Genomic DNA, 19841 nt, shown 5'->3' on the forward strand with positions numbered 1-19841 from the left:
CAATTCATCCTTTAATGGCTGACTTGATGTATGAGGACTGGGGACATCCCGATAAACTGTTTACTCCTCCCAAGAGGTTTTCTATGTATTATCCCGTGGAGGAAAGTTTCACCAAGAAATGGGGGGCCCCATCTGTGGATGCGGCTATCTCTTGTGTGAATAAAAACCTAACTTGTCCTTTGGATAATGCGCAGGTATTTAAGGACCCAGCTGACAAAAGGCTGGAAACCTTGTTAAAAGCCTCCTTTTCCATGGCCGGCGCTGTGGTGCAACTTACAGTCGCAGCCGTGGGGTTGTGTCAGTTCCTTAAGGAACAGGTTAAACAGATGTTTGAACTCCTTCCTAATGAGGAAGTAGAGAAATATGCAGAGATGCCTCACATCTTATGTTTCATAATTGATGCGATTTTGGATTCTGTCCAACAAGCATCACGTTTGTCCCTCATGTTGGTACACATGCGTAGGGCTCTATGGCTAAAAAATTGGGCTGCTGAAATGTCATGCAAAAAGCATTTGACTGGGTTCCCGTTTAAAGGGGAACGGTTGTTTGGAGAGGAATTAGATAAATTCGTCCAAAATATTTCGGGAGGTAAATCTACACTCCTTCCAGTCAAGAAGAGTAAACGTCCTTCATTCAGGCGTACTCTCTCTCCCGAAGCGTCAAGCTCTAAACAGTGGCGACGGCCTTCTCAGCCCTCCTCGGCTGCAAAGCCTCAGGGCCGAGCCCAGGGACAGAAAAAGACTTGGGGGCGGAAGCCTGCCAAGCAGACCTCCAAGACATCCTTGTGAAGGGGCGCCCCCGCTCGGCCGAGTGGGGGGAAGGCTCCTGCAGTTTGCAGGCGCCTGGCGGGAAGAGATTCAGGACAAATGGGTGATCTCTTCAGTATCTCTGGGCTACAGGCTAGAGTTTCAGAAGATTCCACCTTCTCGTTTTCTAAGGTCAAGGATCCCCAGGGATCCGATAAAGCAGAAACCGCTATTTCTGGCCTTAGATCAATTACTATCCCAGGGTGTGATAGTAGAAGTGAGCCCGAAAGATCAGGGTTCAGGTTTCTATTCGAATCTCTTCACCGTTCCAAAACCAAACGGAAGTGTCAGACCTATCTTGGATCTGAGAGACTTAAACCGGTTTCTACACATCCAGACCTTCCGGATGCAGTCAATACGCACTGTGGTCTCCTCCCTGCAAGGAGGAGAATTCATGGCATCAATAGATATCAAAGACGCATATCTCCATGTGCCAATATTTCCCGCACACCAGAAGTTTCTGAGGTTCGCGGTAGAGCAGCGCCATTTTCAATTTGTGGCCCTGCCGTTCGGCCTAGCCACGGCCCCTCGAGTCTTCACGAAGATTCTAGACCCTCTCTTAGCAATCTTAAGAGTTCAGGGCATAGCCGTCATGGCTTACCTAGACGACTTGCTTCTCGTAGAGAGAACTGCAACATGCCTAAGTCGCAGCGTCACCAAAACGCTAGAACATCTGGGCCGCCTAGGTTGGATTATAAACCTAGAAAAATCGTCTTTACAACCGACCACCAGGTTGGATTACCTGGGTCTGATTATCGACACCGCTCAAGGCAGGGTGTTCCTTCCAAAGCCAAAGGCCTTGGCCATTGGAGATCTAGTGCACCTGATTCTGGGCAGAAGATCCTCCTCCATTCGGTTGTACATGAGACTGTTGGGAAAGATGGTCGCCTCTTTCGAGGCCGTTCCATTCGCCCAGTTCCACTCAAGGCCCCTGCAAAGATGCATCCTTGCGATTTGGAACAGGAAGCCCCAATCCCTGGATCTTCCTATGCGTTTATCCCCTCGGGCACGCAAAAGTCTTGTCTGGTGGTTACAGACCAAAAATTTGCTGAAAGGCAAAACCTTTCTTCCCCTCTCATGGAAGATTGTCACCACGGATGCCAGCCTGACAGGCTGGGGAGCCGTGTTGCAGGAAACATGCTCGCAGGGAAAATGGTCTGCGACCGAAAGTCTGCTGCCCATAAATATCTTGGAGATTCGGGCAGTTTACATGGCACTCAGAGAGTGGGCTCACAGACTGCGAGGTTTCCCAGTTCGGATTCAGTCCGACAATGCCACCGCAGTGGCTTACATCAATCACCAGGGCGGTACCAGAAGTCTGGTGGCCCAAAAGGAGGTGAATCGCATACTTGTCTGGGCAGAAGAGCATGTTCCGTGCCTCTCTGCAGTCTTCATCCCAGGAGTGGAGAATTGGCAGGCAGATTATCTCAGCCGCCAGCAGTTGTGCCCAGGAGAATGGGCTCTGCACCCCGATGTGTTTCAAGACATATGTCACAAGTGGGGCACTCCAGACGTGGATCTGTTTGCGTCCAGATTCAACAGGAAACTGGACAACTTTGTGTCAAGGACAAGAGATGCACTTGCTCAGGGGTCAGATGCTCTGACAGTTCCCTGGGATCAGTACAATCTGATCTATGCCTTCCCCCCGAACCCGCTGTTATCGAGGTTCTTGGGAAGGGTCAAGAGGGAGACGAAGCCGGTCCTTCTAGTGGCCTCGGCTTGGCCCAGGCGACCATGGTTCGCAGAAATCATGAAGTTGGCAGTGGGCAGGTCATGGACCCTCCCTCTCTGGCCAGATCTGCTCTCACAGGGTCCAATTTACCACCCTGCTTTACGCAGTCTGAATTTGACGGTCTGGCTGCTGAGACCCACATTTTGAGAGGCCGTGGTCTTTCGGGGCCAGTCCTCTCCACTCTGGTCAATGCCAGAAAACCGGCCTCCAGGCGTATCTATTACAAGATCTGGAGGGCATATGTTTCCTGGTGTGAACCCAGGAGATGGCATCCTAGAAGGTATGTCATTAGCAGAATCTTGGCCTTTCTCCAATCAGGCCTTGAAATGAATTTGGCCATAAGCACCATCAAGGTGCAGATTTCGGCCCTATCGGTCTTTTTTCAAAGATCGCTTGCATCACATTCCCTTGTACGGGCTTTTATCCAGGGGGCTATGCGGATGAGACCGCCAGTCAAACCTCCGGTATGCCCTTGGGATCTGAATTTGGTTCTCTTGGCCTTAGAAGCCCAACCATTTGAACCTCTGCATCTGGCTTCTTTAACTCTCCTGACAAAGAAGCTGGTGTTCCTAGTAGCCATATCCACGGCTAGAAGGGTATCAGAATTGGCAGCTCTTTCCTGTAAAGAGCCCTATTTAATTATCCATAAGGACCGAGTGGTCATGCGTCCCAACAGGTCCTTTCTACCTAAGGTAGTTTCAGGTTTTCACCTGAATCAGGATGTAATCCTACCATCCTTCTTTCCAAACCCTCAGTCCACAGAGGAAGAATCCTTACACACTTTAGACGTGGTTAGAGCAATCAGTCTTTATCTTCAAGCAACTGCTCAGATAAGAAAAACTGACTGTTTATTTATTCTGCCAGAAGGCCCTAAAAGGGGTCAGGCAGCGTCAAAGTCCACTCTCTCGAGGTGGATCAGACAGGTTATTTCTCAGGCCTATGACTTAAAGGGGAAGACTCCTCCTTTTCAGGTGAAAGCGCACTCTACTAGGGCTGTCAGTGCTTCTTGGGCAGTGCATCACCAGGCCTCCCTGGCTCAGATCTGTAAGGCCGCGACTTGGTCATCAGTCCACACATTCACCAGATTCTATCAGGTGGATGTCAGAGGGCAGGAGGATATCGCCTTTGGGCGCAGTGTACTGCAGGCTGCAGTTTAGGTCCTCAGGTCCCTGGCGGTCTTGAATTATGATCTGTGTCTCCCTCCCCTCAACCTGAGCATTGCTATGGGACATCCCACTATGTAATGAAGCTCCTGTGTCCCGTGATGTATGATCAAGAAAATAGGATTTTTATATACAGCTTACCTGTAAAATCCTTTTCTTGAGAGTACATCACGGGACACAGGGCTCCCGCCCCTCTTGGGTTTTACGTGGTTTCTTATTGCTTTGCTACAAAACTGAGGTGCCTCCCTAATGGGAGGGATTATATAGGGGAGGAATTCTCTTTAATTGGGTCAACCAGTGTCCAATCACCAGAGGTGCCTATATAACCCACTATGTAATGAAGCTCCTGTGTCCCGTGATGTACTCTCAAGAAAAGGATTTTACAGGTAAGCTGTATATAAAAATCCTATTATCCCCCCTTGGTGACCTCCATGGATCTTTATCTGGGACCTCCACAGTATAAGGTCTGAGCACTTCCACACCATCCCCACTGACTGACAGGGTGAAACTGCCCTACCCCTAAACCCTTCTGTGCTGCCATCCTCCCTGATGACCTCAACTATTTACTGCCTGAATACTTCTATGCCATCCCTGTCACTTCTGACTGACAGGGTGACACTGCCCCACCCTCAAACCCTTCAGTGCCACCTGAATACTTCCACACCAGCACCACCCCACCCCCCCGACTAACAAAGGGATAACCCTACCCCATCCCTAGACACCGTTCTTCTTGGTGTACTTAGTCTGCTGCCTGAATACTTCCAGGCCAGCCTACCCCCCCCGCTCACTGACATGGGTGAAATTGCCCCCCTGACCCCTTAGTGCCACCGTCCTCATTGGTGACCTCCACAGTCTACTGCCTGAATACTTCCAGACCAGCCTCACCCCCGCTGACTGACATGGGTGAAATTGCCCCCCTGACACCTTAGTGCCACCATCCTCAATGGTAAACTCCACAGTCTACTGCCTGAATTGTTCCACACAAGCCCTTCCTCTGCTAACTGACATGAGTGACACTGCCCAACCCCTAGACCCCCTTAGTGCTGCCATCCTCCACAATGACCTCCACTGCCTACTGCCCCAATACTTCTATATCAGCTCCGCCCCTGCTCACTGACACTGGTGACAATGTCCCACTATCTTCCTCAGTAGCCTCAATCTACTGCCTGAATAATTCCAGACCAGCCCACTGATTAACATGGGTGACTCTGCCCCACCTCTCCCCCTAGTGCCACCATCCAACCTGATGACCTCCACTGTCTACCACCTTAATACTTCCACACAAGCTCTGCCCCCCCCCCCCCCAGACTGACACAGGTGACACTGCTCCGTCCTTTACCTGCTCGGCACTCGCAGGCAGCATAAAGGTAGTTGTTGGTCCTCAGCAGTTTGCACTGTCCATACGTTCCGCATTCATTAATGCATGGCGAGAGGAAGGTACGCAGATTCAGCTCGGCGCTGACATTATGACATGGCCGCCACCTGCAGGGAACAGATACAACCAGGGATCAGTCCCTTCCAAATACAGAAGAAATCCACTATACAGATACCCATCCCTCTGGGATCAGCTTAGAGTTTGACCAATGGGTGACCACCTCCTGGCTGTCTCTGCTTTGTCTTCATGCTCTGTCTTTATGGAGAATATTTGTGTATCTTTATGTTTAGTCTACACTTTCTTAATGGAATACAAGCTTGTCTTCTGCCAGCAAGCTCTCTGTGGGTAAGCAGTGGTCTCTCTGCAGAGATCTGACATGCCCATGCTAAATCAGAGCTAGAGCTCAGCAGGCGGCATGTTGGACCTCTGCAGATGTTACAACTAATATCTACCTTGATGACAGAAAACATCTAGAACTCGCTTCATAGACGTAGAACTTCACCGATCACATGTATGGCACCACGGTACATGGATTATTCATAGATCTCATTACTTACACTGAAACTCAGTAGGATTTAATAGACTCTGCCAGTAGATACCCTTAACCCACTTATACCCATCTTCCACCTGTTTGTTCTCCCCTCAGAAAAATTACTGAGCGCTTCATTAAAGGAGTTGTGGGGTACCATGTCAAAGTTTAGGGGATCATTAGCTGGGGATTTTCCCTCTCAAGAGAATCCACCACCCTGCCCTGACTGATGCCCTTCAAAGCTCAACGGTTTTAGATTTGGATGGCGTTGGGAGGGATGAGAACCTCCCTTTGTATCCATGCTTGTGTCCTATTGTGGAGATTCTGCTTACTTCCTGTCCTAGGGAGGCATCTAAAGTCATGGAACATCTTCCAATAGGAAAAGAGAATAATGTAAAAAATGAAGAAATGTTTTGTGTACCAACCATACCATGTAAAATTGTATCAAGATTTTGCAAATTTGCTGTGGGTTGTAGAACTCACCCGTGCTGAGAGGCACACATAGACCGTAGACTTAGGTACCAGGTGCCAGTCTGGGGGTATGGGATCCGCAGGCGGCTGAGCGAGTTGCTGCTGTTTACTGACAGAGAGAATCCGGAGAGAGAGTCTGCGGAGAGGAATGTGAGGAGAGGTCAGAGCAATGCAGAGAGGGGCAGGAAGTCGGCTATGGACCGAGGTGTCTACAGACCTCAGATGGTGACTGGATGCATCCAACCAACTTTCCCATGCATAGGGAGGAGGAGCGTGTGGTCATGTGGTGACTTGTGTCAGGTAAAACAACAACTTGGCCAAGAAAATGTGATTTCATTATTCTACCCCCAAGCAGGTCTGAAAAGATATCATCACCATGGGCCTTCGAAATCCTACAGACATGTGAGCACCTGCCCATCCAACCATAACCAGTCTGGAAGGATAATACCACGGTTAGCCATTGAGGTCCTACAGGTGTGTAAGCACCTGCTTAGCCTACCTTAGCCAGTCTGGAAGGATGATATCACCTACAGACATGAGAGCGCCTGCCCATCCAACCATAACCAGTCTGGAAGGATAATATCACCATGGGCCATTGAGGTCCTAGAGAGATGAGAGCGCCTGCCCATCCAACCATAACCAGTCTGGAAGGATAATATCACCATGGGCCATTGAGGTCCTAGAGAGATGAGAGCGCCTGCCCATCCAACCATAACCAGTCTGGAAGGCTAATATCACCATGGGCCATTGAAGTCCTAGAGAGATGAGAGCGCTTGCCCATCCAACAATAACCAGTCTGGAAGGATAATATCACCATGGGCCATTGAGGTCCTAGAGAGATGAGAGCGCCTGCCCATCCAACCATAACCAGTCTGGAAGGCTAATATCACCATGGGCCATTGAGGTCCAACAGACAGAGTGCCTGCCCATCCAACCATAACCAGTCTGGAAGGATAATATCACCATGGGCCATTGAGGTCCTTCAGACATGAGTGCGCCTGCCCATCCAATGATTACCAGTTTGGAAGGATAATATCACCATGGGCCATTGAGGTCCTACAGACATATAAGCACCTGGCCAAAAAACCATAACTAGTCTGGAAGGATAATATCACCATGGGCCATTTAAGTCCTAGAGAGATGAGAGCGCCTGCCCATCCAACAATAACCAGTCTGGAAGGATAATATCACCATGGGCCATTGAGGTCCTACAGACATGTAAGAACCTGGCCAAACAACCATAACTAGTCTGGAAGGATAATATCACCATGGGCCATTGAGGTCCTACAGACATGTAAGAACCTGGCCAAACAACCATAACTAGTCTGGAAGGACAATATCACCATGGGCCATTGAGGTCCTACAGACATGAGAGCACCTGTCCATCCAACCATAACCAGTTAAATTAGGTAAAAGCCTTCAGCTCTGAGAACTTTTTATACTTTACAATATCCTCCTCTATCATCGCTGAAAAAAACATTGGCTGTGTATAAATGTGGACACCAGCGTCTTAACTACAAGATATAATTATGGCAGAAGGCTCAATGCCCCAAAGGATGATGAGAGTGATGGGAACACTAACCTGTCTGGCAGGTGATGGAGGAGTTGTCACCGAGGATCAGTGGGACGCCATGGTTCAGACACCCGAAGACTGTCACGTTCTCTCCTTGGACAGATGACTGTCATGAGGGGATAGAGAGCATTACATAGATGGAAGAGAAACCAAGACAATATCAATACTGTGATGACCATTGGTTACCCACCAAACCAAGATCCACCAGCTAAACATGACTTCTGCTCATTAGACCTCCTTTGCGTAATTCACACCTGCCCACTGTAACATAACCCAACTTTACATAGCCCGCTATACAAGTCACTCATTCATTCATTCAACTTTACATATATGATATATCGTTACCTTGGTCACCGAACTTTCATGTATTATAGACGGTCTGTCTACCTTAATGAGGTCAAGTAAAGTTATACTGCGTTACTGTGTTCATGCAGTGCAAGTAAATGGGTTCACTTTAATGGCACCCCACCAGCTGCTTCCCTTGCCTTCCTCACCACTCCATTCACCCAGGAAGTAAAGTGACATATGGAGTAACAGGACTTTTCCTCTCCTTCTATATGACAGCTCTGGTGCTTTCTGATTGTCCATGAGGTGTCCAGGACTGGAGCTTCCACAGGACTTAAATGCTGTCTTCTGCTGGTGATTGGAGTTGAAGGGTAGCAAAGGGAAGGTGAGAATTAGCAGCTGTGGGGGGCAGTAATAAAGTTAACCTGTTGCCCTTCCATCTCTGGACAAAGAACTGATCCAGGTTAAGCTTACCAACCTCACACATATTCCTGAATGACTCTTGTGCCCTAGCTTAGCCATACATCCATAATCATAGTCACATGACCCATACCAGTTGGTGCCCTCAGCCTCTATTGTTACTCACAGTATTGAGACGGACTTCCAGGTTGAAGACCCCTCCACTGTCCAGTACAGGTAGAAGATTAACACTGAACACAGCAGGCCGGTCTGGTGGTACTGACACATTGGGTCCGAAGAATATGTAGAAATGGACTGAGAACGTGTCCAGCTCGTTCCTTAGGGTGGGTCGTATGGGCCAGCAAGATGGCTGGAGGATGGTGGCATTACCCCAAGACACGTTTCCTGCTGACAGAGAGACTCCAGGGGCTGGGAGTCCTTCTAAGGAAGCCAATCCACCTGCTGCTCCAAAAGACTGAGGCATGTTCAAGGAGGAACTGGGAGCGTTGGGCCCACGGGAGAGGCCAGGCCGAGAACAGTCTGCCAGGAGAACAAAGCCAACATTATGATGGTAAACACCCTACAAACCTCCCACAGGCTCAACAACCCAGTACTCACCTTGAAGTTGTGTAGTCAGCTGGAAATAGATAGCGGTGCCCGCCATTCCTGTCCTCTCCACCAACACATAATACCAGTGCTGCCAGAGTGGCAGTGCCAGGAGGAGCTGGCATACAGACGAGGAGGAGGTGCAGTCTTGGCTGGAAGAATTGTGCAGAGGAGGGCCTTTGGCACGCAGTCTCAGCAGGAGGGGGCAACTGTCAGCAGTGCGCACACCAGTACGGCAACCCAGGAGACTGACCCGCAATCCCGAGGTGAACTGAGGAATGAAGACCCTGAAAGAGTAAGAAGAGGGGGGGGTAAGTATGTAGCAAGTCAAGGGGTAGATATGTATCATGTGGGCATTTCTTATCCTGTGGTGGGCAGAGAGTGGGTGCTCCAACATGATGTAAGTTTAGTAAATCTTATTTCACAGGACAGAAGGTCCCATGAGATAGCCGACCTGTTTTTGGGTTCAAAACTCCCCTTCATCAACGCTGGGAAGCAAGATAACAATAATAAAATGATCTAACTATTGTCTGGGCTGGCTTAGTCTTTCCTTCTCTGGGCTGGCCGCTCAGCTGTTGGCTAATTGCCAGCTCTCTTCTCTCTCCACAGTTACCAGCTGTTCCTGATGATGCTCGTCTGACCTGCCTACTTAAAGCCTTCCAGATCACTTCACCTCTGCCTTCGCGTTGGTCACATCACTGAAACCATCTCCTGTGGTTAGTTTAAAGACTGGCTTGCTGACATCCCTTCTGGCTCCTTATCCTGCTTGCTGTTGCTCTACTTGGATCCCTGACTTTTGGACTGGCTGATTACCCGATCTGGTTACTGGACTCTGGCTATGCCTGACTACGCTTTTTCTATTTACCTTTTTATTTTTATTAATAAACAAGTGTGATTTAATTGTACGTCTGTCTCAGCCTGATTCTTGGTTTCTGACAACTATACAGACACATATTAGGATGTCTTAATACCAAGATATGGTATTATATAAGACATACGTATGGCATACCTTGGTATCAAGACATGTGAAAATGTGAAAATACTGCCTTTGCCTGATGTTCCTGTACCTCACTCAGGGGTGTCTTTAATATTGATTGGACCCTTGGCAAACATTTTCTTGGCTCCCCTCCTCCATGTGATTTAGCTCTCCACCTGCTCATACACTGACAATCAATGTAATGGGGGATTTTACATTAACAACTAATAAAGGGGGATTTCTACACTGGCCACCAATGTAATGACTTACACTCACCACCAATCTAAATGGGGCTTTTATACGAAACACCAATGTAAATTTGGATTTTTTTTTGACTGGTTGCCAATATAAACAGGAGTTTCTACACTGGCCACCAATGTAATGGGTATTTACACTGACCACTAATGTAATAGTGATTTACACTGATCACTAATGTAATAAGAGCATTCACAGTAACCACCAATGTAAGGAGAAATTTACATTGGCCACCAATGGAAGGGGGACCTTCTCACCAGCCATTAGCGTGAATGAAAGGTTTGTAAACCAAGCCCCAATGTAATGAGAAGATTTACACTGACCACCGATGTAACTGAAACATTTAGCCTGCGTTCACATTTGTGTGTGTGTCGGGAACGCATGCTAAATCGCTTTCGTGACACCACAGAAATGTGCTGCCCTTTAGCAGACACAGCAGTGCCATTCATTGTTAATGACATCCTCACACATCTGCTGAGATGTGCCTATTCACATCCACCACCATGGCACCATGTTATTTTGAAAAAGGGTTCCACCTCCAATTTGCTTACCTTTACAAAACAGGCTTAATGACCACAGTTGTGGGCAGGACTTTCAAGCACACCCCTTTACCTCCCCAGTGGGCAGCATTCAGCAGAAGTGATGGTAGATATGACATCAGTGGGGCATGATAAACATATGAATGCCGCTTCTATTTACACATCAATGCTGCCGGTCTGCAGCTATTTACATATTAATGCAGGTCATTTACATGTAAACACAGGGTCTGCAGGTGAGTCATCTGTACAAGGCAAAGCAGAGCTGGGCAGCATTAGTAACAGAACTTCACACTGAAATATCGGGACACAGCACGGGACTAAAACTTCAAGGGACAAGGGAATTTAAACTGGAATAGTTGGCAAGTATGAGGCAGCTGCTTTGGGCCCCACAACAATGATGCTCTTGCTCTCACTTAAATGCAGCCCTGACCTTACTGTCTGGATAAGATCAGATCTTGGCTTTTATTCCGAAACTGCCTTTGTCTGATGTTCCTGTACCTTACTGTCCAGCCAAGATCTGACCTTGGCCTGTATCCCAACACTGACTTTGCCTGATGTTCTTATATTTTGCTGTCCAGCTGTTGATGGCTTTCAGCTTCTGTCCTGGCTTTGCTCCTGTCCACTAATCTGGTGTCACCATGTTCCTTGCCTCTAGTCCTTATCTGACGGTCCACAGTCATCTGTGTCCAGGGGCGGACTGACAACTCATGGGGCCCCCGGGCAATAGGAGATTATGGGGTCCCCAGGCAATCAGACATTATGGGGCCACACAGTATACACACACACACACACACACACACACACACACACACAGTATACAATAACACAGTATACACAGACATGTTTCTATTGGCTGATAAGGTACTGGAGAGGTCGGGCAGCTATAATCTCTGGATTTTTAGACCAAAAGGATGTCGGTAAGGGACATTTCAGAGACAGATGTAAAAAAACACAGATTTTTACATACTTTCCCTGGTTTTACTGAGGCTGGCAACCCTGATGGGGCCCCCTAGTGGCATGGGGCCCTCGGGCAGTGCCCGAGTGGCCCAATGGTCAGTCTGCCCCTGTCTTTGTGTCATATCTAACAGTTGGGGTTGCCCAATACATCCGCCCTCATGCCGCTCTGTGTCTCCTGTAGCCTCCTCCAGAAGTGTTGGACAAGATGTGCAAGAGAAGCCCCCACTCTAGCCCTCTAGGTGAGTTTGCCGTGTCCCCCACATGGCTTCTTGCAAACTGCTAACAGGACTTCTTATGGTTTTCTTTCAACAATGACTTTCTTCTTGTCACTCTGTCATAAAGGGCAGATTTGTGGAGAGACGACCAATAGTTGTCCTGTGGACAAATTCTCAGAGGTTTGTTGCAGTGTAAATAAGACACATAGAAGACAATTGTTTTGTGGGTGTCCTAATGGTGACTGCCGTTCTTCCAGGAAAATGCCAGTGGCCGCAGTATATGTGCACCTTAATGCACACTTGTTAATAGGTTTTATGGCATTCCGGGCCAGGATAGGGGGTGGGCGACAGGGTCAGCTGCCCACAGTGCACTGGTAAAGAATAGGCTGAGTAGCACCCATCCTAATCAGTCTGGCAGGGAAGAGGTTAAATGCCCCCCCATGCACAGCTCTCGTCTATTTCTGTTACTTATGAGCAGGGCTGTCATTAGAAATCTGGCCCTGTACAGCGCTCCTGGCAAACGTCCAGGGGACAATAATGAGGCAGCACGTCAAGCACACTATGTCCTATTGTGGGTGTGCCCATTGTGCTAGCGGTGGGAAGGGCCTAAAAATTGAGTCTACATACAGAGTGCAGGTGTCAGGAGTATGCATCACACATGGGGTGACCACACGTACCGGATTGCCTGGGACAGTCCCGCATTTTGCAGGTCTTTCCGGGGGCACAGACCCAGGGACTGACACAGCCAGCCCCCCGGGCCGATCTGATGCCCCCGAAAAAAGGCAGCCGCATCGCCACTTTACTCACTGACAGTACTTGTCCTAGCCGCCCGAGACTCATTGTACCATGTTCCACCGCTGGCTCTACACTGTCTAAACGGGTTGCTAGGACTGCCTGGCGTCTAGCAAACAGTGACGTTACGTCACCACGGAGCGAGTCCGAGGCCCCAGCATTCAGAACGGAGGAGGGTTTAACTTCCTCCTCCTTCCATGCCTAGTGCTTTATCTCCACCCACCTCCTCCTCAATCTTCTCCGGCGGCATGCTCAGAGGGAAGGCAACTGCCAGTATTTAAGAAACTCTCAATACTCAGAGGTGAGGCCAGGTGCCGGGGATGGATGGGACAACATGTGTGTCATGAGGTACTGACTGCAGAGAGGACGGCAGATGAGCTGGCAGCAGAGGGCAGGTGACACCCTCTGAGGGATGTGAGGAGGACACACCCTTAGATCTCACGGGTTCATGCTGGGACTTGTAGTCCTTCACTTTTGACAAAAAAAGTGAAGGACTACATGCCCCAGCTTGAACCCCTCATAGCTGAAGATGTGACACCCCCACCCAACTAGTGAAGAACTACAGGTCCCAGCATGAACCCATATCAGGTGGTCATACTGGGACTTGTAGTACTTCACTTTTGAGCACTGTGACCCCCCCCCCCAAGAAAAGTGGACTACAGGTCCCAGCATGAACCCGTGAAATCTATGTGGTCACAAAAAAAAAAAAAGGTATCAAAAATCATCTTTATTTTTGGGAAGGGGGTGTCCCTGAATGGCAGTTTGGAAATGTGGTCACCCTAATCACTCAGAGTGCATGTTCAGGAGTATGTAGTATACCAAGTGCATACTGTATATTTCAGGAGCCGAGTCACTTGATATTACTTGAAAGCAAACAAAAAAAAGACCCCTTTCTGGCCCCAGGCCCTCCATCTGAGCTAATGGGGCACAGAGAACTTTATTAATAATGCTGGGAACTACAATCTGCGGTAATACTCTGCCTGCTCCCCATGGAAAATTCCCTCTCTGCCAATGCCACCCCACCCCACCACTGGACTAATGAGGTGAGGGCCTGGTACAAAAGGGCCAACTCTACCGAGACCCCCCCCCCCCCATCCTCAGCCCCATTTTATGAGTAATAGCGGATCCCCTCTACCTAGGTTCGCCACCTGTCCAGGATTCACCCAGACAGTGCGGGTTTTGAATCATGTGTCCAGGTCTGAAACCCGGACACATTATTCAGACCAGGCTGTAGCTCCCCAAGTAACCCAGATATTCACACACAAATCTGTTGCTGTCCAGTAGCTGTGAGCAGATGTCTGGGGGCAGGTTGGGCATTACTGGGGGGGACAGGGTGATGATTTCAGCAAGGGGGCAATTTGACCACACCCACTGCTGAATGTGGCACGCTATGCCCACCGCATTACTACTCTCCTTGGGGCAACCAAAGTTGTCCCAAGGCCACTAAAGTGTTTGGGTTTTGCTTACAGAAAAGGTGGCAACCCTACCTCCACCCATTAGCCTGTCCAGACTGCAGCACTTGGAAGGCAAGACAGAACCGGAACCCGGAGTCCGGGACACGTTCCTTACTGATACTCTCTAGCTGGTTGGCTACTTTAGTAATGCTGGAGCTCTACCACCCCAAGACTGCTGCTAGATACAACACGATAAAGTAGAAAGGAGTCTGGCAAAGTATTAGGGTGCAGTGTGAGAGGTGAGAAGCACCACCGGGCAGGGGAGCCGAGGTCGGGGAGCAGGGCTATGCATTGTTATTACTGGCTCGGTCTCCTAAGAAAAAAACAACAACTATCTACACCCCTCCCAAGCACACAGGTGGGATCCCAGATCTCCCAACTTTTGAAGTTTAGATTGCCACCTCTCAGAAGGAGAGGACACTTAAAAGAGCAAAGGAAAAACAGACACAAAAGCTGAAAGTATATTCTGGTCTGTGGACCTCCCAAGAAGAGCCCCCCCACCCCACCCCACCCCACCCAGAGCACACAACGTAAAACATGCCCCTTCCCTATCTGTGCTGGGGCGACACTCAATGGCCTATCCACAGAATTTCAGACCCAAGAATGGAGGGGACTACTCACTTGTAGAGTGCAGAGCGATTGTGTGGAGGAAGCATCTGCTCCGTGATGTACCCGGGATACAGGACTGGCACGCCAACTGCCCGCTGCACGATGAGCTGTGGCTGGAAGAGGTACTGGCATTCATCATGTAAACCCTGTGTACACAGCAAGACGATGAGATGGAGGGACACCAAAAATGGGGAAATAGAATATATGACATCAGTGCAATCCTCACTAAAAATATTATCATCCAAATATTCCATAATGGCTCGTGGAAGACCAGCTACCATCAACGTTGGCCAAGGAGTGCATCACAGCCTGTAGGTTTCATCAATCAGCAAGGAGGTGATGGCAGTGGATGGAGGAGATGACAGTTGGGTACACTAGATACAATAGGGAAGGAGATGGCAGTGGACGGAAGTGATGACAGTTGGGTACACTAGATACAATAGGGAAGGAGATGGCAGTGGACGGAAGTGATGACAGTTGGGTACACTAGATACAATAGGGAAGGAGATGGCAGTGGACGGAAGTGATGACAGTTGGGTACACTAGATACAGTAGTGATGGAGATGGCAGTGGACAGAAGTGATGACAGTTGGGTACACTAGATACAATAGTGATGAAGATGGCAGTGGATGGAGAATATGACAGTTGGGTACACTAGATACAATAGGGAAGGAGATGGCAGTGGACGGAAGTGATGACAGTTGGGTACACTAGATACAATAGGGAAGGAGATGGCAGTGGACGGAAGTGATGACAGTTGGGTACATTAGATACAATAGTGATGGAGATGGCAGTGGATGGAAGTGATGACAGTTGGGTACATTAGATACAGTAGTGATGGAGATGGCAGTGGATGGAGGAGATGACAGTTGGGTACACTAGATACAATAGGGAAGGAGATGGCAGTGGACGGTAGTGATGACAGTTCAGTACACTAGATACAATGGTGATGGAAATGGCAGTGGACGGAAGTGATGACAGTTGGGTACACTAGATACAATAGTGATGGAGATGGCAGTGGACGGAAGTGATGACAGTTGGGTACATTAGATACAATAGGGAAGGGGACAGCAGTGGACGGAAGTGATGACAGTTGGGTACACTAGATACAATAGTGATGGAGATGGCAGTGGACGGAAGTGATGACAGTTGGGTACACTAGATACAATAGTGATGGAGATGGCAGTGGACGGAAGTGATGACAGTTGGGTACACTAGATACAATAGTGATGGAGATGGCAGTGGACGGAAGTGATGACAGTTGGGTACACTAGATACAATAGGGAAGGAGATGGCAGTGGACGGAAGTGATGACAGTTGGGTACATTAGATACAATAGGGAAGGAGATGGCAGTGGACGGAAGTGATGACAGTTGCGTACATTAGATACAATAGTGATGGAGATGGCAGTGGACGGAAGTGATGACAGTTGGGTACATTAGATACAATAGTGATGGAGATGGCAGTGGACGGAAGTGATGACAGTTGCGTACATTAGATACAATAGTGATGGAGATGGCAGTGGACGGAAGTGATGACAGTTGGGTACACTAGATACAATAGGGAAGGAGATGGCAGTGGACGGAAGTGATGACAGTTGGGTACACTAGATACAATAGGGAAGGAGATGGCAGTGGACGGAAGTGATGACAGTTGGGTACACTAGATACAATAGTGATGGAGATGGCAGTGGACGGAAGTGATGACAGTTGGGTACACTAGTTACAAGAGGGAAGGAGATGGCAGTGGAGGGTAGTGATGACAGTTGGGTACAATAGATACAGTAGTGATGGAGATGGAAGTGGAAGGAAGTGATGAAAGTTGGGTACACTAGATACAGTAGTGATGGAGATGGCAGTGGACGGAAGTGATGACAGTTGGGTACACTAGATACAATAGTGATGGAGATCGCAGTGGACGGAAGTGATGACAGTTGGGTACACTAGATACAATAGTGATGGAGATGGCAGTGGACGGAAGTGATGACAGTTGGGTACACTAGATACAATAGTGATGGAGATTGCAGTGGATGGAAGTGATGACAGTTGGGTACACTAGATACAATAGTGATGGAGATGGCAGTGGACAGAAGTGATGACAGTTGGGTACACTAGATACAGTAGTGATGGAGATGGCAGTGGATGGAAGTGATGACAGTTGGGTACACTATATACAATAGTGATGGAGATGGCAGTGGACGGAAGTGATGACAGTTGGGTACACTAGATACAATAGGGAAGGAGATTGCAGTGGATGGAAGTGATGACAGTTGGGTACACTAGATACAATAGTGATGGAGATGGCAGTGGACAGAAGTGATGACAGTTGGGTACACTAGATACAGTAGTGATGGAGATGGCAGTGGATGGAAGTGATGACAGTTGGGTACACTATATACAATAGTGATGGAGATGGCAGTGGACGGAAGTGATGACAGTTGGGTACACTAGATACAATAGGGAAGGAGATGGCAGTGGACGGAAGTGATGACAGTTGGGTACATTAGATACAATAGTGATGGAGATGGCAGTGGATGGAAGTGATGACAGTTGGGTACATTAGATACAGTAGTGATGGAGATGGCAGTGGATGGAGGAGATGACAGTTGGGTACACTAGATACAATAGTGATGGAGATGGCAGTGGACGGAAGTGATGACAGTTGGGTACACTAGATACAATAGTGATGGAGATGGCAGTGGACGGAAGTGATGACAGTTGGGTACACTAGATACAGTAGTGATGGAGATGGCAGTGGATGGAAGTGATGACAGTTGGGTACACTATATACAATAGTGATGGAGATGGCAGTGGACGGAAGTGATGACAGTTGGGTACACTAGATACAGTAGTGATGGAGATGGCAGTGGATGGAAGTGATGACAGTTGGGTACACTAGATACAATAGTGATGGAGATGGCAGTGGACGGAAGTGATGACAGTTGGGTACACTAGGTACAGTAGTGATGGAGATGGCAGTGGACGGAAGTGATGACAGTTGGGTACACTAGATACAATAGTGATGGAGATGGCAGTGGACGGAAGTGATGACAGTTGGGTACACTAGATACAATAGTGATGGAGATGGCAGTGGACGGAAGTGATGACAGTTGGGTACACTAGATACAAGAGGGAAGGAGGTGGCAGTGGACGGAAGTGATGACAGTTGGGTACACTAGATACAGTAGTGATGGAGATGGAAGTGGAAGGAAGTGATGACAGTTGGGTACACTAGATACAGTAGTGATGGAGATGGCAGTGGATAGAAGTGATGACAGTTGGGTACATTAGATATAATAGTGATGGAGATGGCAGTGGACAGAAGTGATGACAGTTGGGTACACTAGATACAATAGTGATGGAGACGGCAGTGGACGGAAGTGATGACAGGTGGGTACACTAGATACAATAGTGATGGAGATGGCAGTGGACGGAAGTGATGACAGTTGGGTACATTAGATACAATAGTGATGGAGACGGCAGTGGACGGTAGTGATGACAGTTGGGTACATTAGATACAATAGTGATAGAGACGGCAGTGGACGGAAGTGATGACAGTTGGGTACACTAGATACAATAGTGATGGAGATGGCAGTGGACGGAAGTGATGACAGTTGGGTACACTAGATACAATAGTGATGGAGATGGCAGTGGATGGAGGTGATGACAGTTGGGTACACTAGATACAATAGTGATGGAGATGGCAGTGGACGGAAGTGATGACAGTTGGGTCCACTAGATACAAGAGGGAAGGAGGTGGCAGTGGATGGAAGTGATGACAGTTGGGTACAATAGATACAGTAGTGATGGAGATGGCAGTGGACGGAAGTGATGACAGTTGGGTACACTAGATACAGTAGTGATGGAGATGGCAGTGGATAGAAGTGATGACAGTTGGGTACATTAGATACAATAGTGATGGAGATGGCAGTGGACGGAAGTGATGACAGTTGGGTACACTAGATACAATAGGGAAGGAGATGGCGGTGGATGGAGGTGATGACAGTTGGGTACACTAGATACAATAGTGATGGAGATGGCAGTGGACGGAAGTGATGGCAGTTGGGTACATTAGATACAATAGTGATGGAGACGGCAGTGGACGGAGATGATGGCAGTTGGGTACATTAGATACAATAGTAATGGAGATGGAAGTGGACGGAAGTGAGGACAGTTGGGTACACTAGATACAATAGTGATGGAGATGGCAGTGGACGGAAGTGATGACAGTTGGGTACACTAGATACAATAGTGATGGAGATGGCAGTGGACGGAAGTGAGGACAGTTGGGTACACTAGATACAATAGTGATAGAGACGGCAGTGGACGGAAGTGATGACAGTTGGGTACACTAGATACAGTAGTGATGGAGATGGCAGTGGACGGAAGTGATGACAGTTGGGTACACTAGATACAATAGGGAAGGAGATGGCGGTGGATGGAGGTGATGACAGTTGGGTACATTAGATACAATAGTGATGGAGATGGCAGTGGACAGAAGTGATGACAGTTGGGTACATTAGATACAGTAGTGATGGAGATGGCAGTGAACGGAAGTGATGACAGTTGGGTACATTAGATACAATAGTGATGGAGACGGCAGTGGACGGTAGTGATGACAGTTGGGTACACTAGATACAATAGTGATGGAGATGGCAGTGGACAGAAGTGATGACAGTTGGGTACACTAGATACAGTAGTGATGGAGATGGCAGTGGATAGAAGTGATGACAGTTGGGTACACTAGATACAATAGTGATGGAGATGGCAGTGGACGGAAGTGATGACAGTTGGGTACACTAGATACAATAGGGAAGGAGATGGCGGTGGATGGAGGTGATGACAGTTGGGTACACTAAATACAATAGTGATGGAGATGGCAGTGGACAGAAGTGATGACAGTTGGGTACACTAGATACAATAGTGATGGAGACGGCAGTGGACGGTAGTGATGACAGTTGGGTACACTAGATACAGTAGTGATGGAGATGGCAGTGGACGGAAGTGATGACAGTTGGGTACATTAGATACAATAGTGATGGAGACGGCAGTGGACGGTAGTGATGACAGTTGGGTACACTAGATACAGTAGTGATGGAGATGACA

General features: G+C 48.3%; 1 protein-coding gene across 1 annotated transcript in view; it reads right to left on the reverse strand.

Annotated features, from left to right (window-relative positions):
* LOC143959503 (transmembrane protein 8B-like) overlaps window positions 1-19841 on the reverse strand; it is a 51863-nt gene that overhangs the window by 9618 nt on the left and 22404 nt on the right. Inside the window, exons 4-9 of the mRNA XM_077468181.1 lie at window positions 14749-14882; window positions 8952-9226; window positions 8521-8873; window positions 7659-7755; window positions 6089-6212; window positions 5041-5183 (exon numbers count right to left, since the gene is read on the reverse strand). Of these exons, the coding sequence (XP_077324307.1) occupies window positions 5041-5183; window positions 6089-6212; window positions 7659-7755; window positions 8521-8873; window positions 8952-9226; window positions 14749-14882 (1126 nt within the window). The remainder of the gene's footprint in view (window positions 1-5040; window positions 5184-6088; window positions 6213-7658; window positions 7756-8520; window positions 8874-8951; window positions 9227-14748; window positions 14883-19841) is intronic.

Source organism: Lithobates pipiens, unplaced genomic scaffold, assembly GCF_037356315.1.
Source record: "Lithobates pipiens isolate NorthernLeopardFrog02 unplaced genomic scaffold, aLitPip1_a1.2 Scaffold_78, whole genome shotgun sequence".
Lineage (NCBI taxonomy): Eukaryota > Metazoa > Chordata > Amphibia > Anura > Ranidae > Lithobates > Lithobates pipiens.